Source organism: Amyelois transitella, chromosome 29 (genome assembly GCF_032362555.1).
Source record: "Amyelois transitella isolate CPQ chromosome 29, ilAmyTran1.1, whole genome shotgun sequence".
Taxonomy (NCBI): Eukaryota; Metazoa; Arthropoda; class Insecta; order Lepidoptera; family Pyralidae; genus Amyelois; species Amyelois transitella.
Genome location: NC_083532.1, coordinates 1,097,336 through 1,119,125, shown reverse-complemented (window position 1 = coordinate 1,119,125; position 21,790 = coordinate 1,097,336). Strand labels below are relative to the sequence as shown.

General features: G+C 39.7%; 1 protein-coding gene across 1 annotated transcript in view; it reads right to left on the bottom strand.

Moving 5' to 3' along the window:
- Positions 1–2,017: 2,017 nt before the first annotated feature.
- The window catches only part of LOC106130745 (R3H domain-containing protein 2), a 61,313-nt gene continuing 41,540 nt past the window's right edge, over positions 2,018–21,790 (bottom strand). The window contains exons 16-32 of the mRNA XM_060952647.1: positions 21,473–21,600; positions 20,009–20,110; positions 19,304–19,367; positions 18,314–18,405; positions 17,499–17,873; positions 16,851–16,935; positions 15,306–15,379; positions 14,592–14,685; positions 13,366–13,444; positions 12,410–12,515; positions 11,272–11,385; positions 9,660–9,750; positions 8,286–8,448; positions 6,039–6,121; positions 5,267–5,364; positions 3,971–4,019; positions 2,018–3,606 (exon numbers count right to left, since the gene is read on the bottom strand). Of these exons, the coding sequence (XP_060808630.1) occupies positions 3,554–3,606; positions 3,971–4,019; positions 5,267–5,364; positions 6,039–6,121; positions 8,286–8,448; positions 9,660–9,750; positions 11,272–11,385; positions 12,410–12,515; positions 13,366–13,444; positions 14,592–14,685; positions 15,306–15,379; positions 16,851–16,935; positions 17,499–17,873; positions 18,314–18,405; positions 19,304–19,367; positions 20,009–20,110; positions 21,473–21,600 (1,850 nt within the window). The 3' untranslated portion in view covers positions 2,018–3,553. The remainder of the gene's footprint in view (positions 3,607–3,970; positions 4,020–5,266; positions 5,365–6,038; positions 6,122–8,285; positions 8,449–9,659; positions 9,751–11,271; positions 11,386–12,409; positions 12,516–13,365; positions 13,445–14,591; positions 14,686–15,305; positions 15,380–16,850; positions 16,936–17,498; positions 17,874–18,313; positions 18,406–19,303; positions 19,368–20,008; positions 20,111–21,472; positions 21,601–21,790) is intronic.

Here is a 21,790-nt window from a genome sequence, read left to right as displayed (position 1 = left end):
CCATGTAATAAGATGACTCAAATTGGCAGGAATACCATGTAAAAAATTGAAAATGCTCGAACTGGCAGGACCATAATGAATCTAGTGGACTTAATGAATAGCTGGTTTAAAGGGTGTAGGTAGACTTTTCTTTATTATAATATATGTACCAACTTAACTTACGCTTCTACACTAAGAAACCTTGAGTTTAGAAGTGAATCACTTTATATTCATAATTGTAGTGTACCGATAATATACGCTCTCTTGAATTTTCCTGCAAATGCGTTAAAATTGATATGAGAGAACCATAATACGCAAAAAAGTTGGATATTTTTGTCGTGTAAATTAAGGTAAAATTTACAAAGTTACCGAATAAAGCGTTCGAATACATGTATCACCCGTGGCACAATCGACACATTGATCGATAGCGACATCTATTATAAACCAAGAGAACTTCGAAGTTATTTATTAATTCAGTCACTTTTGGCTAGATGGCGCTATTGATAAATAATAGTTATTCAACCTTAATTTGCACGACATAATTCATATTCCAACTAATCGGGAAAGTCAACGTCGTATTTGTGTAATGGAAGTCTTTGTCTTTTTGACAATTTCATAACGGGACGGCTATATAAAATGGCCGTGTATGACTGGTCAATATTTATTAGAATGAAACAAGGAATCGTATCAAAAAATTATTACAAATAAAAAAAACACGATAATATATAGTTCACGAGCTAACAGTAACTTCAACTTAGATTATGTTAAGACTGCTGTTTTTTTTTGCGTAAGTTTTTATACAGAGTAGTTCTTTAGCTTTCATACCCAAATGTTAAATTGGATTTCAATTAAATTTTCTTCTTTCTGGCGTTAGTTCCAGTTACATCCTCATTTCGAAGAAATTTTGTCACAAAACAATTCACATTGACAGGTTTCGCCGTATAACGAGGAAACTCGATTAATCGAATCGCTTCGTTATTTGTTTTAAAGTATTTTCTTCATCAGATATTCACTTGGGTTTTGTAAATCCATACTAAGTCTTACTTAGCAACCAAATATGATAATTGTGACAAAATTTCATCCAAATTTAATGTATATTTTAAAAATAAACGCATAAGCACTTTCGTATAAAAAAACTTACTTAAAGAGTCTTGAGATATGGAGGTAAAACAAGGTGTAATTTATATTTAAAAAAGAAAACTGTGTGACTGAAGACGCCATGTTGATAAGCGACATTATAGTTAAACTTCGTTCCAAAATTATATTTATATATATAATTTTTTTTTATTTAAGATGGGTTAAAATCGGGTAATTACAAAAAGCGAGTCAGTCTGACCTACATCACACACCAAATCCCCCACTCGGATGATTTAAACTTGATGTGTGTAGGTAATATAATAACAAACATACATACACCTTACTTTGCCTCCATGAACATAAGTAAAATATACAACATATATATATATATATAACACAAGTCACATCCTGTTACCGTAAGTAGCGCAGCTTCAGAAGCGGCAGTAGACTTAGTTACAAGTGATTCATTTGACTTTCAAATTCAATCAATAATAATCGATTGATGATCAATAATTATTGATTGTAATATGATAAATATGATCGAAATATCACATAACAATATAATGAACTTGCTGTGTCCGCGATTTGGTCCGCGTGGAATAGCTATTTTAGGCATCATTGAAGCCCTCAAGGATGAATAATTTTCCCCGTTTTTTTTCACATTCACCATTATTTCTTTGCCCCTAATAGTTGCAGCGTGATGTTATATAGCCTAAAGCCTTCCTCGATAAATAATCTAATCAATGCAAAAATATTTTTTAATTCGAACCAGTAGTTCCTGAGATTAACGCATTCAAACAAACTCTTCAGCTTTATAATATTAGTGTAGATAAAAACAATATTGATAACACAAGAAAGTTAACAATGTCTATGCAACAGGTCATGTCAATGAAAACCTTTACAGCGTTGGAGCAAGTAGGTACATTAACTCTAATGCCTTAGGACTGAGTTTATTTATTAAAAAAAAATAATGACTAGCTTTCAGTTCCAGTGAGATCTTTACGCTGTGGTTCAAATCGACTTTGTACGAGTCATGAAACGATGTACCGACAATCGTTTGGAACGACGAACGATTCGATGACAGAACTTTTGAAATTTTTTAATCGATTCGATTTTATGTGTGGTTCCCTTTCCCACGGATGTCGTAAAATACGACTAAAGGATAGGCTTGTAAACTTGGGATTCTTCTTTTAGGCAATAGGCTAGGCTACCTGTCACTATTTAAATCTCAATCTCAACATCACTCGAAAACTATTGATCCGATTTGGATGCGGTATCGCTCAGATACCTAGTTAGGCTTTGGTCCAACTTCAAAAGTGGTATACAAAAATTTCTCATGGGAATTCAGGGGATTTTTTTTATTGATATTGTCAGTGAGCCATCACACACACACACAGATTCAATTATACGGCGAACGAAGTCGGGGACAACATCTAACAACAAATAAACCGATCGTAGACCCAAACGATTGTCTGAGAACACTATGTATTATCACACTCAATTTCATGTCATGTGCGACTGCGCACGCAATGGGCCAATGAAAAAAATTAAAACAAAAATAAACAAATCAACATTTTTTTTTAAATATTTCCAAAAGTTTGTGCGACTGCGTACACACCGAGCCAATGAAAAAAAAACCAAAAAAAAAATCCCATACATACATACATATGGTCACGTCTATCTCCCTTGCGGGGTAGACTGCGCCAACAGTCTTGAAAAGACTGAATGGCGACGTTCAGCTATTTAAGGCTTAACGATAGAATTGAGATTCAACTAGTGACAGGTTGCTAGCCCATCGCCTAAAAAAAGAATCACAAGTTTGTAAGCCTAACCCTTAGTCGCCTTTTACGACATCCATAGGAAAGAGATGGAGTGGTCCTATTCTTTTTTTTTATATTAGTGCCGGGAACCACACGGCACTTATTAGCTTCATACGAGTAACGTACAAAAATCAATTCTTATCTCTACATACATACATACATATGGTCACGTCTATATCCCTTGCGGGGTAGACAGAGCCAACAGTCTTGAAAAGACTTATGTATGTATGTATGTAGAGATAAGAATTGATTTTTGTACGTTACTCGTATGAAGCTAATAAGTGCCGTGTGGTTCCCGGCACTAATATAAAAAAAGAATAGGACCAATCCGTCTCTTATACATGGATATCGCAAAAGGCGACTAAGGGACAGAGCATGTAACCTTGTGATTTTTCTTTTAGGCGATGGACTATCAGCCTGTCACTATTTGTATCTCAATTCTAACGTTAAACCAAACACAATTGAACGTAACCTATCACATTTCCGAGACTACTATCTCTGTCTACCCCGCAAGGGATTCTATATCCGTGATTACACGAATGAACGAAATATATTTTAAATCTCGAATTAATGAAAAAAAATCATAAATCTCCAATTATTTTGTTGTAATGTTCACTTCTTTTTATTCCAATCTCTACCTCTCATATTGTAATATGCGATGATAATTTTATAATTTCCTATCGCCTCTGATTCCTATTGTCCGGATGGGGCCTGCGCGGTTGGTTGAATACTGAAAAAAAAACACCAAAGAAAACTTAATGCAATCGGAATTTGACATGTGCCGTGTGGTTCCCGGCACTGATATACAAAAGAAAAAGAATAGGACCGCTCCATCTCTTTCCTATGGATGTCGTAAAAGGCGACTAAGGGCTATCCCTTAAGCCTATGCTTATAAACTTGTGATTCTTCTTTTAGGCGATGGGCTAGCAACTCGTCACTATTTGAATCTCAATTCTATCATTAAGCCAAACAGCTGAACGTGGCCTTTCAGTCTTTTCAAGACTGTTGACTCTCGTCTAACCCGTAAGGGATAAAGACGTGATCATATGTATGTATGTATGTTACATGTTATGAATTATATTTATTATTATTACCTGGATGAACGGGCGCGGGGGATCGCCTGCACCAAGTGCCGGGAGACATCTGAAATTTAAATTTTAAAAAAAAAATATATATATATATATATATATATATATCAAATATATATATATATATATATATCAAAAATATATTTAAATATCGTGTTTTAAAATTGTTGCCATTTTGACATGGTTAAGTTTTCTCAATTTGAATCTCAATTCTATCTTAAAGCCAAATAGCTGAACGTGGCCTATCAGTTTTTTTTAAAGACTGTTGGCTCTGTCTACTCCGCAAGTGATATAGACGTGATTGTAGGTGTGTTAAGTTTTCTTGTCCAACCGTTTATTTTAATTTTGACAGATCATTAATTAATGTCGATCACCCCAATATCTACACGCAAATAAACGTTTCTTATATTATATATATATTATTATACAAAAAAGAATAGGACCACTCCATCTCTTTCCCACGGATGTCGTAAAAGGCGACTAAGGGATCTGCTCATAGGCTTACAAACTTTCTTTTTTAGGCGATGGGCCAGCAACCTATCACTATTTGAATCTTAATTCTATCATTAAACCAAACAGCTGAACGTGGCCTATCAGTCTTTTCAAGACTGTTGTCTCTGTCTACCCCGCTAGGGATATAGACGTGACACCGGACCGGACACCGACCTGTCTGAGCAGGTAGGCATGTAGTGACTTAAATAAATAAATATATATATATATGTATTTATTTATTTTTTTATGCATGAAAAGAGTAATGAGAGTGGAGGAAGCGCGAGAACCCTGTGAGGATCGCAGCAAGTGGAATTCCATAGTCTCTGCCTACCCCAACGGGAGACAGGCGTGATGGTATGTATGTATGTATGTATGTATGAATGAAATTTTTTTTGACACAGATTGAGTTAGCCTCGATGTAAGTTCGAGACTTGTGTTACGAGATACTAACTCAACGATACTATGTTTTTTTTTATAATAAATACTTAGATATATAAACATCCAAGACACAGACCGAGAAAGTTCGTTTCTCATCACGCCCTGACCGGGATTCGAACCCGGGACCTCCGGTGTCACAGACAAGCGTACTACCGCTGCGCCACAGAGGCCGTCTAATAATATATATATATATATATACATATATATATATATACATATATATATATTATATAAAAAAATAAATATATGTATATATATTTATTTTTTTATGCATGAAAAGAGTAATGAGTGTGGTGTATGTATGTGGTGTGGTGTATGTATGTATGTATGTATGAAATCCCCCCAACATGTAAGTCTACAGCGGCCACCGACCTGCCGGAGCAGGTAGGCGCGCTCGTCCGGCTTGCCGCCGCCGTCGTCCGGCCGCCGGCGCTCCGGCCGGCACGGCTCCGGCCGCCGGGCTTGCTGAACTGCAAAGTTTATAATATATAATTTAACAGGCATGTATATAAAATCTAGGAATTGCATACAACTCCTAGGAAAAGTATACAATTCCGAAACTTTGTACCTATGTTTGACAAATAAATTGATTAAAAAAAAAAAAAAAAAAACTAATTTAGGAAATGTATAAAATATTGTTTTAAAAATTATTTAATACATCCTGGGAGATGTATACATTTCCTAGGAATTGTATATAATTCCTATATTGTATTAGGAAATGTATAAAAAGAAGGCTTTCTGTAATGAAACACCTTGTTTAAATGAGAATAATATTTTTAGGTTAGGTTAAGTTAGTTTTTTTTTAAGGAAATAATAATTGCTTAGAGTTAAACTCTGACGATATGATAGGCTTTAGGATTTATAATAAATATATAAGTAATTATTATAAAATATAGTATCGTTGAGTTAGTATCTCGCAACACAAGTCTCGAACTTACTTCGAGGCTAACACAATCCGTGTTTTATACGAGATATTAACTCAACAATACTATATTTTATAATGTTTCTCATCACGCCCTGACCCAGATTCGAACTAGGACCTCCGGTGTCACAGCCGAGCGCACTACCGCTGCGCCACAGAGGCCGTCAAATTGTGATAGAGCTTCACGTACGTTAGTTTCATCATCAACACTCATGTACTCACACGACTTGGCTTGCATATTCCGTATACTGTTGACGATGGCCCGAGCGGCAGAAGTCAGCTGAGTCTCGTCGTTAGGAGTGCGTCTGCACATAATTATTAAGATATTTTTAAATTTGTATGTTTGAAGATGTCGTTAGGAATGCGTCTGAGAACAACATAATTATTAAGATATTTTTAAATTTATGTGTTTTAAAACCGTGTGGTTCCCGGCACAGACAGAAAATGAAAGAATAGGACCACTCCGTCTCTTTCCTATGGATGTCGTTAAAGGCGACTAAGGGATAGGCTTATGAACTTGAGATTATTTTTTTAGGCGATGGGTTAGCATACATACATACATAAAATCACGCCTCTTTCCCGGAGGGGTAGGCAGAGACTACTTCTTTCCACTTGCCACGATCTCTGCGCACTTCCTTCGCTACATCCACATTCATTCATGGGCGAGCAACCTGTCACTATTCGAATCTCAATTCTATCATTAGGCTTAACAGCTGAACGTGGCCAATCAGTCTTTTCAAGATTGTAGGCACTGTCTACCCCGCAAGGGATATAGACGTAGATAAATTCCGCCACAAGTACATCATACACTCACTAGATGGCGCTATACCTAATTATCTCCCTACCATATCCTTCATCTACCCCCCGTTTGTTTTATATCACTCACGTGCGTAGTAGAGATGTCGCGTTAGTACACCGTGCACCTACTAGATGGCGCTATACTTGATTATCTATCTAGCAAATACTTCATCTACCCCCCGTTTGTTTTATATCACTCACGTGCGTGGTAGAAATGTCGCGTTAGTACATCGTACACTCACTAGATGGCGCTATACCTAATTATCTCCCTAACAAATCCTTCATCTACCCCCCGTTTGTTTTATATCACTTACGTGCGTAATAGAGATGTCGCTTAAGTACACCGTGCACTCACTAGATGGCGTTGTACTTAATTATCTCCCTACCATTTGTATCATATAGCTCACCTTTCGACATGCGCGTTGGCGGGACAGCTGCCCAGGATCCCGTTCCCGGAGCGCCACTCCTCCCGCTTGTCGCGGGCATTCAGCTGGGACATCTGTTCCTTGATGTGCTGGATTTGTTTTATATCACTTACGTGCGTAGTAGAGATGTCGAGTTAGTACACCGTGCACTCACTAGATGGCGCTATACTTAATTATCTATCTAGCAAATCCTTCATCTACCCCCCGTTTGTACATATCACTCACGTGCGTAGTAGAGATGTCGCGTTAGTACATCGTGCACTCACTAGATGGCGCTATACTTAATTATCTCCCTAACAAATACTTCATCTACCCTTGTTTGTTTCATATAGATATAGCTTACCTTTCGACATGTGCGTAGTAGAGATGTCGATACAAGTACATCGTGCACTCACTAGATGGCGCTATACATAATTATCTCCCTAGCAAATCCTTCATCTACCCCCCGTTTCATACAGCTCACCTTTCGCCATGCACGTTGGCGGGACAGCTGCCCAGGATCCCGTTCCCGGAGCGCCACTCCTCCCGCTTGTCGCGGGCGCCCAGCTGGGACATCTGCTCCTTGATGTGCTGGATTTGTTTTATATCACTCACGTGCGTAGTAAAGATGTCGATACAAGTACATCGTACATCTACTAGATGGCGCTATACTTAATTATCTCCCTAGCAAATACTTCATCTACCCCCCGTTTTTTTTATATAGCTTACCTTTCGACATGCGCGTTGGATTTAGATTCTTCGCTGCTATTGGTGGAGCGCGTCAATTTTTTGACAGTTGTTGTGGGATTGGCTGTTGTTACGTATGCCATAGAGATGTCGCCACAATAGATAATACCTTCATCTACCCTCCATTTGTTTTATATAGCTTACCTTTCGACATGTGCGTAGTACAGATGTCGATACAAGTACATCGTACACTCCTAGTGAGTGTACGATGTACTTGTATCGACATCTGTATACATAATTATCTCACTAACAAATCCTTCATCTACCCCCCGTTTGTTTTATATTACTCACGTGCGTAGTAGAGGTGTCGCGTAAGTACATCGTAAAAATACTAGATGGCGCTATACATAATTATCTCCCTAGCAAATACTTCATCTACCCCCCGTTTTATATAACTTACCGGTCAACATGTGCGTAGTAAAGATGTCGATACAAGTACGTCGTACACTCACTAGATGGCGCTATACTTAATTATCTCCCTAACAAATCCTCCATCTACCCCCCGTTTCATATAGCTCACCTTTCGCCATGCGCGTTGGCGGGACAGCTGCCCAGGATCCCGTTCCCGGAGCGCCACTCCTCCCGCTTGTCGCGGGCATTCAGCTGGGACATCTGCTCCTTGATGTGCTGGATCTTGGCGGCTATCTCGTTCGAGTTCTGACGGCTCAGTGTTTTGTCGTCCACTGCAATATTGTATATGTATGTAGGTATATACGGGACAAATTACACAGATTGAGTTAGCCTCGAAGTAAGTTCGGGACTTGTGTTACGAGATACTAACTCAACGATACTATATTTTATAAGAAATACTTATATAGATAAACAACCAAGACCCAGGCCAATCAAAGATCTTTTCTCATCATGCCCTGACCGGGATTCGAACCCGGGACCTCCGGTGTCACAGACAAGCGTACTACCGCTGCGCCACAGAGACCGTCATGGTTCAATATGGTTGAATAGTATTGAAAAATTTTGGAGCAGTTCAGTTTGTTCCGCCGCTTCTTCTGTATAAACGCTTTGGAAGCGGTTGTAGTTGTAATTAGATTTAAGCGATGTGTGTCGTCAATAAGTGATAACTTGTACACAATTGTGAAAATAAATCTATTCTATTCTTTTCAAAATTGGATACAAGGTATCCGATTTTGAAAATAAATTTAATTCATTTCATTGAAAATAAATCCTTACTGACGTCACATCAATTAAATTCAATTATAACTGCTACCCCTTCCAAAGCGCATGTAGTAGAAGAAGCGGCGGAACAAACTACACTGCAGCAATTTCACTGGACGTCATTTAACAAATATGGATCTCTTAAATCTAAATCGTGGACAAATGCACGTTGCATGCGTGTTGTTATTGTTAACGACATTACAATCGTGCCGTGTGGTTCCCGGCACTAATGAATAGGACCACTTCCATCTCAATCGTACGGATGTCGTAAAAGGGGACTAAGGGATAGGCCTATAAACTTGGGATTCTTCGTTAAGGCGACGGGCTAGCAACCTGTCACTATTTGAATACAGCTGAACGTGGAATATCAGTATTTCAAGACTGCTGGCTCTGTCCACAGGATATAGACGAGATCATATGGATATATACATACATACATACATACATATAGTCACGTCTATATCCCTTACAGGGTAGACAGAGCCAATAGTCCCGAAAAGACTGAATGGCCACATTCAGCTGCTCGGTTTAATGATGGAATTGAGATCCAAATAGCGACAGGTTGCAAGCCCATCGCCTAAAAAAAAAGGATCGCAATTTTATAAGCCCATCCCCTTAGTCGCCTCTTACATCATTCATGGGAAAGAGATGGAGTGGTCCTATTCTTTTTTGTATTGGTGCCGGGAACCACACGGCACATATATGTACTTATGTACGCGTTTACCTGTCTGTTTGTGCGTGTTGGGCGTGGCTGTATTGGAGTGTCGTAAGGTCGTCTGCCACACCGGCTGGCACAGCGGGTACTGAGGGACCATCTGCGGGGGAACAAATACATACATATATATATATATATATATACATACATACACTAGTGGCCGCCCGCGACTTCGTCCGCGTGGAATCAATCACGCTGAAACACCCGAATGAAAGTAGCTTGTTATTGTAAGTCTCGAGCGTGTAATAAATCACGCGGGAACTCGCGGACGAAATGTAGCTTTTGTGTTATTCCGGGTCTTAGGGCGTCGGTGAGGTTAAAAAGAGTGATGTGTAAAAAGGCACAGGTTCAAATAGCGCCTCGGAAATGTAGCAATGACTATTTTGGAAGTTATGTACATTAGTTTGAAAACTAACCGGCGAGGGAAAACATCGTGAGGAAACCCAGCACATTCAGGCAACTGGATGTGTAACTATGATCGATCCAACACGGGTTAGGTTCCCCTGCAAAGGTCGCGGAGGTCGGACGGGAGTCGCTTCGTGTGAAAACCTGACTCACACAATCCAGGGTCCATGGTCGAAGGCACACCCCGGGCTCCTCTCCAGAGCGGTGAGGATGCGACCGGAACTGAAGCCAGGAGGAAGAAGAAGTGTGGAGTACTATTAAGGAAAAAAATCACTAAGTTGATTCCATAAAATCTTACATACATTTTAGTGTGACAGTCGATACTTCACACCATATGTATTAAATGGCCGTGTGGTTCCCGGCACCAATAAAAAAAATGACAGTCCCACTCCATCTCGTTCCCATGGATGTCGTAAACGGCGACTAAGGAATAGGCTTACAAACCTGCGATTCTTCTTTTAAGCGACGGGCTAGCAACCTGTCACTATTTGACCACATAAATTATATCATCAAGCCTATCAAGCTGAACGTGGCCTACCAGTCATATCAAGACTGTAGGCTCTGTCTAACCCGCAAGGGACATAGACGTGACTATATGTAGGTATGAAACATGGTACTCGCCACGCTGGGCAACACCGCGGACGGTGATGATGATATGAATTGTACCACTATATATGTATATATATATATGCAATCAAAATTCGAACAAAATATAGTACTCTGCCTACCCCTCCGGGAAAGAGGCGTGATTTTATGTATGTATGTATGGTACTTGCCACGCTGGGCATCACTAGCGGACGGTGATGATGATATGAATTGTACCATACATACATACATATCATCACGTCTATATCCCTTACGGGGTAGACAGAGCCAACAGTCTTGGAAAGACTGAAAGGCCACGTTCTGCTATTTGGCTTAATGATAGAATTGAGATTCAAATAGTGACAGGTTGCTAGCCTGTCGCCTAAAAAAGAATCCCAAGTTTGTAAGCCTATCCCTTAGTCGCCTTTTACGACATCCATGGGAGAGAGATGGAGTGGTCCTATTCTTTTTATTTTTATTGGTGCCGGGAACCACACAACACACGAATTGTACCACTATATATGTATGTATATGCAATCAAAATTCGAACGAAACATGGTACTTTCCACGGCAACATATGCGGACGGTGATGAATGATGATGATGATGATGATGATATGAACTGTACCCACCTGAGGGTACACTCCGTACTGGGGACACTGATACACGGCCGGGTACAATTCGGGCATCAACACTTTCGGAGTCATCGGCATCATGCCGTTGGTCCATTGCAAATGATCCGCATACTGTGAAAGAAAAACATGTAAATCTATACATACATCCACACTAATAATAAAGAGGAAAGATTTGTATTTTTGTATGTTTGTGTGGAATAAACTCAAAACTACTGGTCCGATTTTGATAAAATTTGGCACAGATATAGAATAGATCTTCAAAAGTGACATAGGCATAAATTTGTTTTGAAATAAATTTATTTCAAAATATAAAACACAAAAATATGTCCACCCGTGCGAAGCCGGGGCGGGCCGCTAGTATATTATAAAGCTGAAGAGTTTGTTTGTTTGTTTGAATGCGCTAATCTCAAGTACTACTGGTTCGAATTGAAAAATTATTTTTGCGTTGAACAGACCATTTATCGAGGAAGGCTTTAGGCTATATATAACATCACGCTGAAACTATAAGGAGCAAAGGAATAATGGAATATGTGAAAAAAAAAATCTCAATGACGCCCAAAATAACTATTCCACGCGGACGAAGTCGCGGGCACAGCTAGTAATGAATAAAAATTTTGAATTTGAATACTCTAATCAGAGTGGTCGCGCGGTCGAGGCACACGATGATCTATCAAGATAAATAAATAAATATATACGGGACAAATTACACAGATTGAGTTAGCGTCGAAGTAAGTTCTAGACTTGTGTTACGAGATACTAACTCAACGATACTATATTTTTATAATAAATACTTATATAGATAAACATCCAAGACCCAGGCCAATCAGAAAAAGTTCTATTCTCATCATGCCCTGATCGGGATTCGAACCCGGGACCTCCGGTGTCACAGACAAGCGTACTACCGCTGCGCCACAGAGGCCGTCAAATGTATTTTTTGTAATATTCTCACAATACAATATAATATATATATACATACATACATACATAAAATCACGCCTCTTTCCCGGAGGGGTAGGCAGAGACTACCTCTTTCCACTTGCCACGATCTATGCATACTTCCTTCGCTTCATCCACATTCATAATTCTCGCCTAAGATAATGTCGCCTACAATGATGATGATTGTTGTTCATCTCACCGGATAGTGCTGCAGCGCCGGCTGCTGCATCATCACGTTCCCGACCGGATACGGGGGCAACACAGCCGCCGACATTTCCATTTGGCCGTACGACGACATGTTGTAACTGGAAATATTAAAAAAATAATACAATATTCACATGTATGTAAAATGTAGACGACAGTAATACTAAAACAAGAACATTAAGGAGTTATCACGACCATTTTATATAATACAAAATTCTACATAAATACATACATATGTATGTATGTAGATAGTATGTGTCGTGTGGTTCCCGGCACCAATACAAAAAAAGAATAAGATCACTCCATGTCTTTCCCATGGATGTTGTAAAAGGCGACTAAGTGATAGGCTTACAAACTTGGGATTATTTTTTAGGCGATGGGCTAGCAACCTGTCACGATTTGAATCTCAATTCTATCATTAAGCCAAATAGCTGAACGTGGTCATTCAGTCTTTTCAAGACTGTTGGCTCTGTCTACCTCGCAAGGGATATAGACATGACCATATGCATGTATGTATGTATGTATCTTTTATATAAAATTCTCGTGTAACAGTGTTATATTTAACACTAGAGGCCACCCGCGACTTCGTCCGCATGGAAACCCTATCAATCCCGCGGGAATAAAGAGTGGCCTATATGTTATTCTGGGTGAATACCCATAGGTATGTAGGTAGCTTAAGAGCTACCAAACATACCAAACATCGTAATCGGTTCAGTAGTTTTCGCGTGAAAGAGTAACAAACACCCATACTGACGTACTCACATACTTTTATTTTTATGTGTAATAAAGAGTTCAATTAAAAATTAATAATTCAATTCTATCATTAAGCCAAAAAGCTGAACGCGGCCATTCAGTCTTTTCAAGACTGTTGGCTCTGTCTACCCCGCAAGGGATATAGACGTGACCATGTGTATGTATGTAAAGAGTTTACAAACAAACAATAACACGTACCTTCGTTGCTGCATCGCCGTGGGATCGACACACCCCCCACACTGGGTGTAATCCACTCCCGCATACGGGTAGCTCGGATCTGAAAATTATATACATACTAGAGGCCGCCCGCGACTTCGTCCGCATGGAAACCCTATCAATCCCGCGGGAACTCTGGGATAAAAAGTAGCCTATGTGTTATTCTGGGTCTTCAGCTACCTACATACCAAATTTCATGGTAATCGGTTCAGTAGTTTTTGCGTGAAAGAGTAACAAACATCCATACATCCATACAAACTTTCGCCTTTATAATAGTATAGTAGGATATTTACGGTTGCAAAGAATCGGTACGTGTAAAAAAAAAACTCAGACTCACTCAATTTGACGACCACTCCATCTCTTTACCATGGATGTCGTCAAAGGCGACTAAGGGATAGGCTTACGAACTTGGGATTCCTAATTTGGGCGGGCGTTGGGCTAGCGACCTGTCACTATTCGAATCTCAATTCCATTATAAAGCCACACAGCTGAATGTGGCCTTTCAGACTGTTGGCTCAGTCTACCCCGTAAGGGATATAGACGTGACTATATGAATGTATGTAAACATGGAGACGAAAAACCTACGCTCCTTTTATTTTCTATCTTCCTGAACCAAAATATCCACATATAATCACGTCTATATCCCTTGCAGAGTAGACAGAGCTAACACTCTTAATAAGACTTACAGGCCACGTTCAGCTATTTGGCTCGATGATAGAATTGAGATTCAAATAGTGACAGGTTGCTAGCCCATCGCCTAAAAGAAGAATCTCAAGTATACAAATCCTTGGGATTTTTCTTTTAGGCTAGCCTAGCCTATACCTAAATCACCTTTCACTACCATCCAAAAGACACGGAGCGGTCCTATTCTTTGTCCTATCATCGCCGGGAACCACACGGCTCCCGTTGCATACATACATACATATAATCACGTCTATATCCCATGCGGGGTAGACAGAGCCAACACTCTTAATAAGACTGACAGGCCGCGTTCGCTGTTTGGCTCAATGATAGAATTGAGATTCAAATAGCGACAGGTTGCTAGCCCATCGCCTCAAAGAAGAATCCCAAGTACAATATAAATCCTTGGGATTTTTCTTTTAGGCTAGCCTAGCCTATAACTAAATCACCTTTCACTACCATCCAAAAGACACGGAGCGGTCCCATTCTTTGTCCTATCATCGCCGGGAACCACACGGCATACATACCGATTCTGAATGTGCTGTCGGTGTGTGGAGAAGATGAGACCGGCTTCTGTTCTTCTTGCATCATCTGCTGGTACATCGAGTGGACGGGTTGCTCCTAAACAGATTATTATATTTATATATATATATATATATAATATATACATTCGAACCCGGGACCTCCGGTGTCACAGACAAGCGTACTACCGCTGCGTCACAGAGGCCGTCAAATGTATTTTTTGTAATAGCGGTAGTACGCTTGTCTGCGACACCGGAGGTCTCCGGTTCGAATCCCGGCCAAGGCGTGATGAGAATAGAACTTTTTGTAATTGGCCTGGGTCTTGGATGGTTATCTATATAAGAATTTATTATAAAATATAGTATCGTTGAGTTAGTATCTCGTAACACAAGTCTCGAACTTACTTCGACTTACTATATTTTATATATATTTATTTATTTTACAAGTGCCGTGTGGTTCCCGGCACCAATACAAAAAAAAAAGAATAGCACCACTCCATCACTTTCCCATGGATATCGTAAAAGGCGACTAAGGGGTAGGCTTATAAACTTGGGATTCTCCTTTTAGGCGATCGACTAGCAACCTGTCACTATTTGAATCTCATTTTTATCTTAATACCAAACAGCTGACCGTAGCCTATCAGTCTTTTCAAGGCTGTTGGTTCTGTCTACCCCGCAAGGGATATAGACGTGACCACATGTATGTATGTATGTACATACCATTCTGCAAGGATTGACGTAAGGGTATCCCTGTCCAATCGACGGATACATCATGTTGCCCAGAGACATTGGACCTGGAACAAAACAATCGATCCGTCAAGAATTATACATAACTAGAGGCCGCCCGCGACTTCGTCCGCATGGAAACCCTATCAATCCCGCGGGAACTCTGGGATAAAAAGTAGCCTATGTGTTATTCTGGGTCTTCAGCTACCTACATACCAAATTTCATGGTAATCGGTTCAGTAGTTTTTGGTGCAAAATTATAAATGTTATTATACATAAAAACCTTCCTCTTGAATCACTCTACCTGTGACAAAAAACCGCATCAAAATCCGTTGCGTAATTATAAAGATTTAAGCATACAGACAAACAGCGACTAAAATAGCGACTTTGTTTTATACTATGTAGTGATAGTGGAAAGAGGTAGTCTCTGCCTACCCCTCCGGGAAAGAGGCGTGATTTTATGTATATATGTATGTTATATATAATATCGATATATATGTCCGATTGATTTATACATCTGTTAAGTATGCTGCCCGCCCGGTGGTACCAGAATTTTTTATGTTTGTTGTCTTTTCACGCGTTATGTACTGAACCCGTCTTTTTGAAATTTTGAGTATAGGTACATAATTAATTTAAAGAGTCTGGAGACGGACATAGGGTTATATTATTGACGGCCTCTGTGGCGCAGCGGTAGTGCGCTTGTCTGTGACACCGGAGGTCCCGGGTTCGAATCTCGGTCAGGGCACGATGAGAAACGAACTTTCTCTGATTGGCCTGGGTCTTGGATGTTTATCTATATCAGTACTCGTATTTATTATAAAAATATAGTATCGTTGAGTTAGTATCTCGTTACACAAGTCTCGAACTTACTTCGAGTCAAACTCAATCTGTGTAAAATTTGTCCGAAAAAAAAAAAAAAAAAAAAAAAAAAAAAAAAAAAAAAAAAAAAAAAATAAAATTATATCCCGGTACAAACTAAAGTTCTCGTGGGATTTGAGAAAAACCTGTATTCCTTTGTAGGTAGCGATAAATTCGTTGCTTTTTCGTATATGGCGTTAAATTCGTCAGTATTTTGTAGGTGGCGTTAATTTCGTCACTATTTTGTAGGTGGCGTTAAATACGACATGTTTGTAGGTGGCGTTAAATTCGTCACTATTTTGTAGGTGGCGTTAATTTCGTCACTATTTTGTAGGTGGCGTTAAATACGACATGTTTGTAGGTGGCGTTAAATTCGTCACTTTTTCGTTGGTGGCGTTAAATTCGTCACTTTTGTAGGTGACGTTGTATTCATCACATTTTTGTAGGTGGAGTTAAATTCAACTTTTTGTAAGTGGCGCTAAATACCTCGCTTTTTGTAGATAGCGTTAAATTCGTCACAATTTTGTAGACGGCGTTAAATTCATCACATTTTTTTACGTTGCAATAAATCCACTTTTTTCTAAGCGACGTTAAATTCGTCACTTTTCGTAGATGGCGCTAAATTAGCGCGGACGTAGCTGCGGATAAATGCAAGTTTGCTATACATATATAGGTACTCACGTATATTAGGGTCCGGTATCATGACGGGAACCTTAGTTTGAATACTCGCCGAGTCTTGCTGGTAACTCGCTTGGGGGGAAGTCACCTGCAACAAAAAAAAAATACAATTAATCTAACACTATCCATTATTGGAGGGAAAGATCGGAGTGGGAAGACCTAGACGAACGTGTCTTGATCAAATTAAGGTCGTCCTGGTAAAGGGTCAGGTCGGGAGTACCCGAAACCGCCGAGCTTGCATGAAGAGAGTTATGAATGTGGATGAAGCGAAGGAAGTGTGCAGAGATCATGGCAAGTGGAAAGAGGTAGTCTCTGCCTACCCCTCCGGGAAAGAGGCGTGATTTTATGTATGTATGCTATCCATTATTTTATGTACATATATAACATACATACGTATAGTCACGTCTTTATAACTTGCGGGGTAGACTGAGCCAACAATCTTGAACAAGACCAAAAGGCCACATTTAGCCGTATGACTTCATGATAGAATTGTGATTCAAATAATGACCTACAAGAGGAATCCCAAGTTTATAAGCTTATCCCTTAGTCGCCTTTTACGGCATCCATGGGAAAGATATTGACTGGTTCTATTCTAACGGCCCGAAACCACACGGCGCTTAAAACCTTTAACAAAAGCAAGAACTCACTAACCTCATCATTCCTGACTCCTTGATAATATTGAGTACCATATTGCACCTCCTGTGCATCTTGATTGGTCGAAACACACGCCCTCTGATTGGCCATTTCGCTCGGCGGCCTCTGATTGGCGTGCTGATGTTCAGCCGGCCTCTGATTGGTCGCTTCGAATCTCTGATTCTCGAAATTTCTTTCAGCGGCGAAAGGAGGTTCGAAATTTGAATTCTCGAAACGTTTCGTTGCGTATTGCCTCGGTATCTCTGGCGGCTTCTGATTGGTCGTTTCGTAACTCCTGTGATTGGTCATATCGGGATTGTGATTCGTTTGTGTTTCGTAACGGTTTTTGACGGGAGTTGTCGGCTTTGCATTCTGTTCGGGCTGTGTGTTCGTCTGTGAATGAGAAGTATAAACTGTACCTACACTGTCGGAAGCAAACAATTTTTAAGTTAAAAAATAAATCCGGCACCAATACAAAAAAGAATAGGACCACTCCATCTCTTTCCCATGGATGTCGTAAAAGGCGACTAAGGGATAGGCTTACAAACTTGGTTATTCTTTTTAGGCGATGGGCTACCAACCTGCCACTATTTGAATCTCAATTCTATCATTAAGCCAAATAGTTGGAACGTGGCCATTCAGTCTTTTCAAGACTGTTGACTCTGCCTACCCCTCCGGGAAAGAGGCGTGATTTTATGTATACGTATATATATAAAATCACGCCTCTTTCCCCATTCATAACTCTCTTCATGCAAGCTCGGCGGTTTCGGGCACCTTCGACCTGACCCTTTACCAGGACGTCCTATTTAAGATATTATGTATGTATTTATTACCTTCTCAGCGTTATTCTTCTGACCTCCATCTTGTCTCCTACAATCGCAGTAACATTTAGCCGCGCTCTCTTCAGACGGCTGACACTCAGACTCTATAAAAATTAAGTATAGAGATATAAATTTATTTATCGATAAGTTAAAAATAAATATATACGGGACAAATTACACAGTTATTGAGTTATCCTCAAAGTAACGACATCAGTCAAAAAAAAAACAGCGAAGTCTAAATCGCGCAAGCAAAGATTTCACGGATTAAAATAAATAAATAAATATGTATATACGGGACAAATTACACTGATTGAGTTAGCCACGAAGTAAGTTCGAAACTTGTGTTAGTATCTCGACTAACTCAACGATATTATATTTTATAATAAATACTTATAAAGATAAACATCCAAGACGCAGGCCAATCAGAAAAAGTTCTTTTCTCATCACGCCCTGACCGGGATTCGAACCCGGGACCTCCTCCAGACAAGCGTAATACCGCTGCGCCACAGAGGCCGTCAGCATTGGAGCACGGATTGGAGCATATATATATACAACCTCCGACACAACATCGTCTGTCGCGCGGTTCCCCATACATCACACCAGCTTACACGAAGATCTTCCCTTTGTGGCGGTCGAGCCTGAACTAACACTCCCGCTACAAGTTCGAGACTTATGTTACTAGATACTACATACATACATATGATCACGTCTTTATCCCTTACGGAGTAGACAGAGCCAACAGTCTCGAAAAGACTGAATGGCCACGTTCAGCTGCTCGGCTTTATGATGGAATTGAGATCCAAATAGTGACAGGTTGCTAGCCCATCGCCTAAAAAAAGGATCGCAATTTTATATAAGCCCTTAGTCGCCTTTTACGACATCCATGGGAGATGGGAGATGGATGGATGGGAGATGGAGTGGTCCTATTCTTTTTAGTGTTTTTTTTTTGTATTGGTGCCGGGAACCACACGGCACATTATCTATGAAAGAATGATACACTACCGTTATTGTCTATGAAAGAATGTTGCTTCTCCAGTCTCCCCCTTCGCGTGTCGTTAGAGTCGATCTGGGAAAAAAAACATGAATTCACTAAAAAGTCGGGTATAAGGTAAATTTTCCTGTAACGCATCTGCTGGAAGAAATTTCTCTAGTAATAATCTATATATCTAATCAATGATGAGAATAGGCTCAATGATAGTATTGAGATTCAAATAGTGACAGGTTGCTAGCCCGTCGCCAAAAACAAGAATCCTTAAATTTATAAGCCTATCCCTTAGTCGCCTTTTACGACATCCATGTCAAATTCAAATTCAAAATTTTTATTCATTATTACAGGATACATCATATCGCTTAACAATTGTCAATCATGGAAACGAGATGGAGTAGTCCTTTACTTTTTCCTATCAGTGCCGGGATCCACACGGCTCATACACGACACAACATCATCATCATCATACCTTGACGGCCTCTGTGGCGCAGCGGTAGTACGCTTGTCTGTGACACCGGAGGTCCCGGGTTCGAATCCCGGCCAGGGCATGATGAGAAACAGAACTTTTTCTGATTGGCCTGGGTCTTGGATGTTTATCTATATAAGTATTTATTATAAAATATAGTATCGTTGAGTTGGTATCTCGTAACACAAGTCTCAAACTTACTTCGAGACTAACTCAATCTGTGTAATTTGTCCCGTATTTATTTATTTATTACCTTCTCCTGATCATTTTGCGCAGTCGCGTCGTACAACACGGGCGGGTTTGACGGATCGTAATGGTATATGCTGCCGTCTGGGTTGGTCAGCGGTTGACCGGTCTGAAAGGACAGGGTTCTATTAATGCATACTTAGATATATATGTAGGTTTGTTTGTTTGTTTGTAAATTCTTTATTGTACATACCAAATTATAAGTAATACATAAAAAACATAAAAAATAACGACGTACAAGGGCGGACTTATCCCTGTGAGGGATTTCTTCCAGTCAACCAGGTATTTCAAAGAAATATATTATGTAAAGGGATAGTAGCTGCAGCTAGGTACAATGACAAAAAGAAAAGGTAAAAAAAAATAAAATAAAAATAAAATAGGTAGTAGTCTATATCCCTTGCCGGCTAGACGGTGTCTCGAAAAGACTCAGAATAGATAGAAATTATATATATATATATATATGTTTTGCCATATAAGTAATTCTTAGTTTAAAAAAAATGTTATGGGTGGACAACCCTTAACACTAAGGGGTATGAAAAATAGATGTTAGCCGATTTTCAGACCTACTGAATATGCATGCAAAATTTGGTTAAAATCGGTAAAGCCGTTTCGGAGGAGTACGGAGACAAACATTGTGACACGAGAATTTTATATATAAGAAGAAAGATAGTCACGTCTATATCCCTTGCGGGCTAGACGGGAGTCTCGAAAAACTGAAAATAAATATAAATTTTAAGATGTATTTCATTGAGAATGAGATATGTAATAATTCTAATTCAAATAAAAAAAAAATATTCATTATTATGGGACACTTCGTATAACTTAATAATTGTCATATCTTTTGATTTCACAGCATTGGTTGACATCAAATAAATAACTTAAAACTAAGTTTAGAGCCGCTTACAAAGTGTCAGTGCAAGAGGAGCGGTAACAAACTGCACTGCAGCATTTTCTTCAACAACGTCACATGTACATGCAAATAAATAAATTATTTTTCTAGTATCAAGATCAAGTAAAGTACAGAGTTGTCGAGATCGCTCAGCCGAATGAATTGTGTCGTTGACCTCTGAATCTTACGCGTCGCTTTTCCGCCGCCCGGGGTGATATGACGTATTTAGGATCGTTGATTTTGATACTTTTATTTATTTCGTACTTTCTGAAATATGAACCGATATTTTTCTTTTAACGTTTTTAAATATCCTTAAGATGAGTACACTTAACAGTAAAATTTGTGCAGTTGAATTAGAAGTCACCCTGTATACATACATACATAAAATCACGCCACTTTCCCGGCGGGGTAGGCAGAGACTACCTCTTTCCACTTGCCACGATCTCTGCACACTTCCTTCGCTTCATCCACATTCATAACTCTCTTCATACAAGCTCGGCGGTTTCGGGTACTTTTGACCTGACCCTTTACCAGGACGTCCTTAATTTGATCAAGACACGTTAATATATATATTTATAATACCTGTGGGTGTATTAGCACGGCGCCGGGCGGCACGCACGACAGCGCGGTGACGCACCACACCACGCCCGCGCCGGGCCCCGGGCCCGGGCCCCCGGCCGGGCACGGGGCGGGCTCGGGGCTCGCTCCGCCTGTGGGGTGCGGAATAGAATATATTTATCTTCAATATTGGATACAAGGTATCACTTATTGTATGTATATGTGTATAAATATATATGGATGGATGGAGTAGTCCTATTATACATATATATATATATACATATATATATATACCTACATACATGCATAGTCACGTCTATATCACCTACAGGATAGACAGAG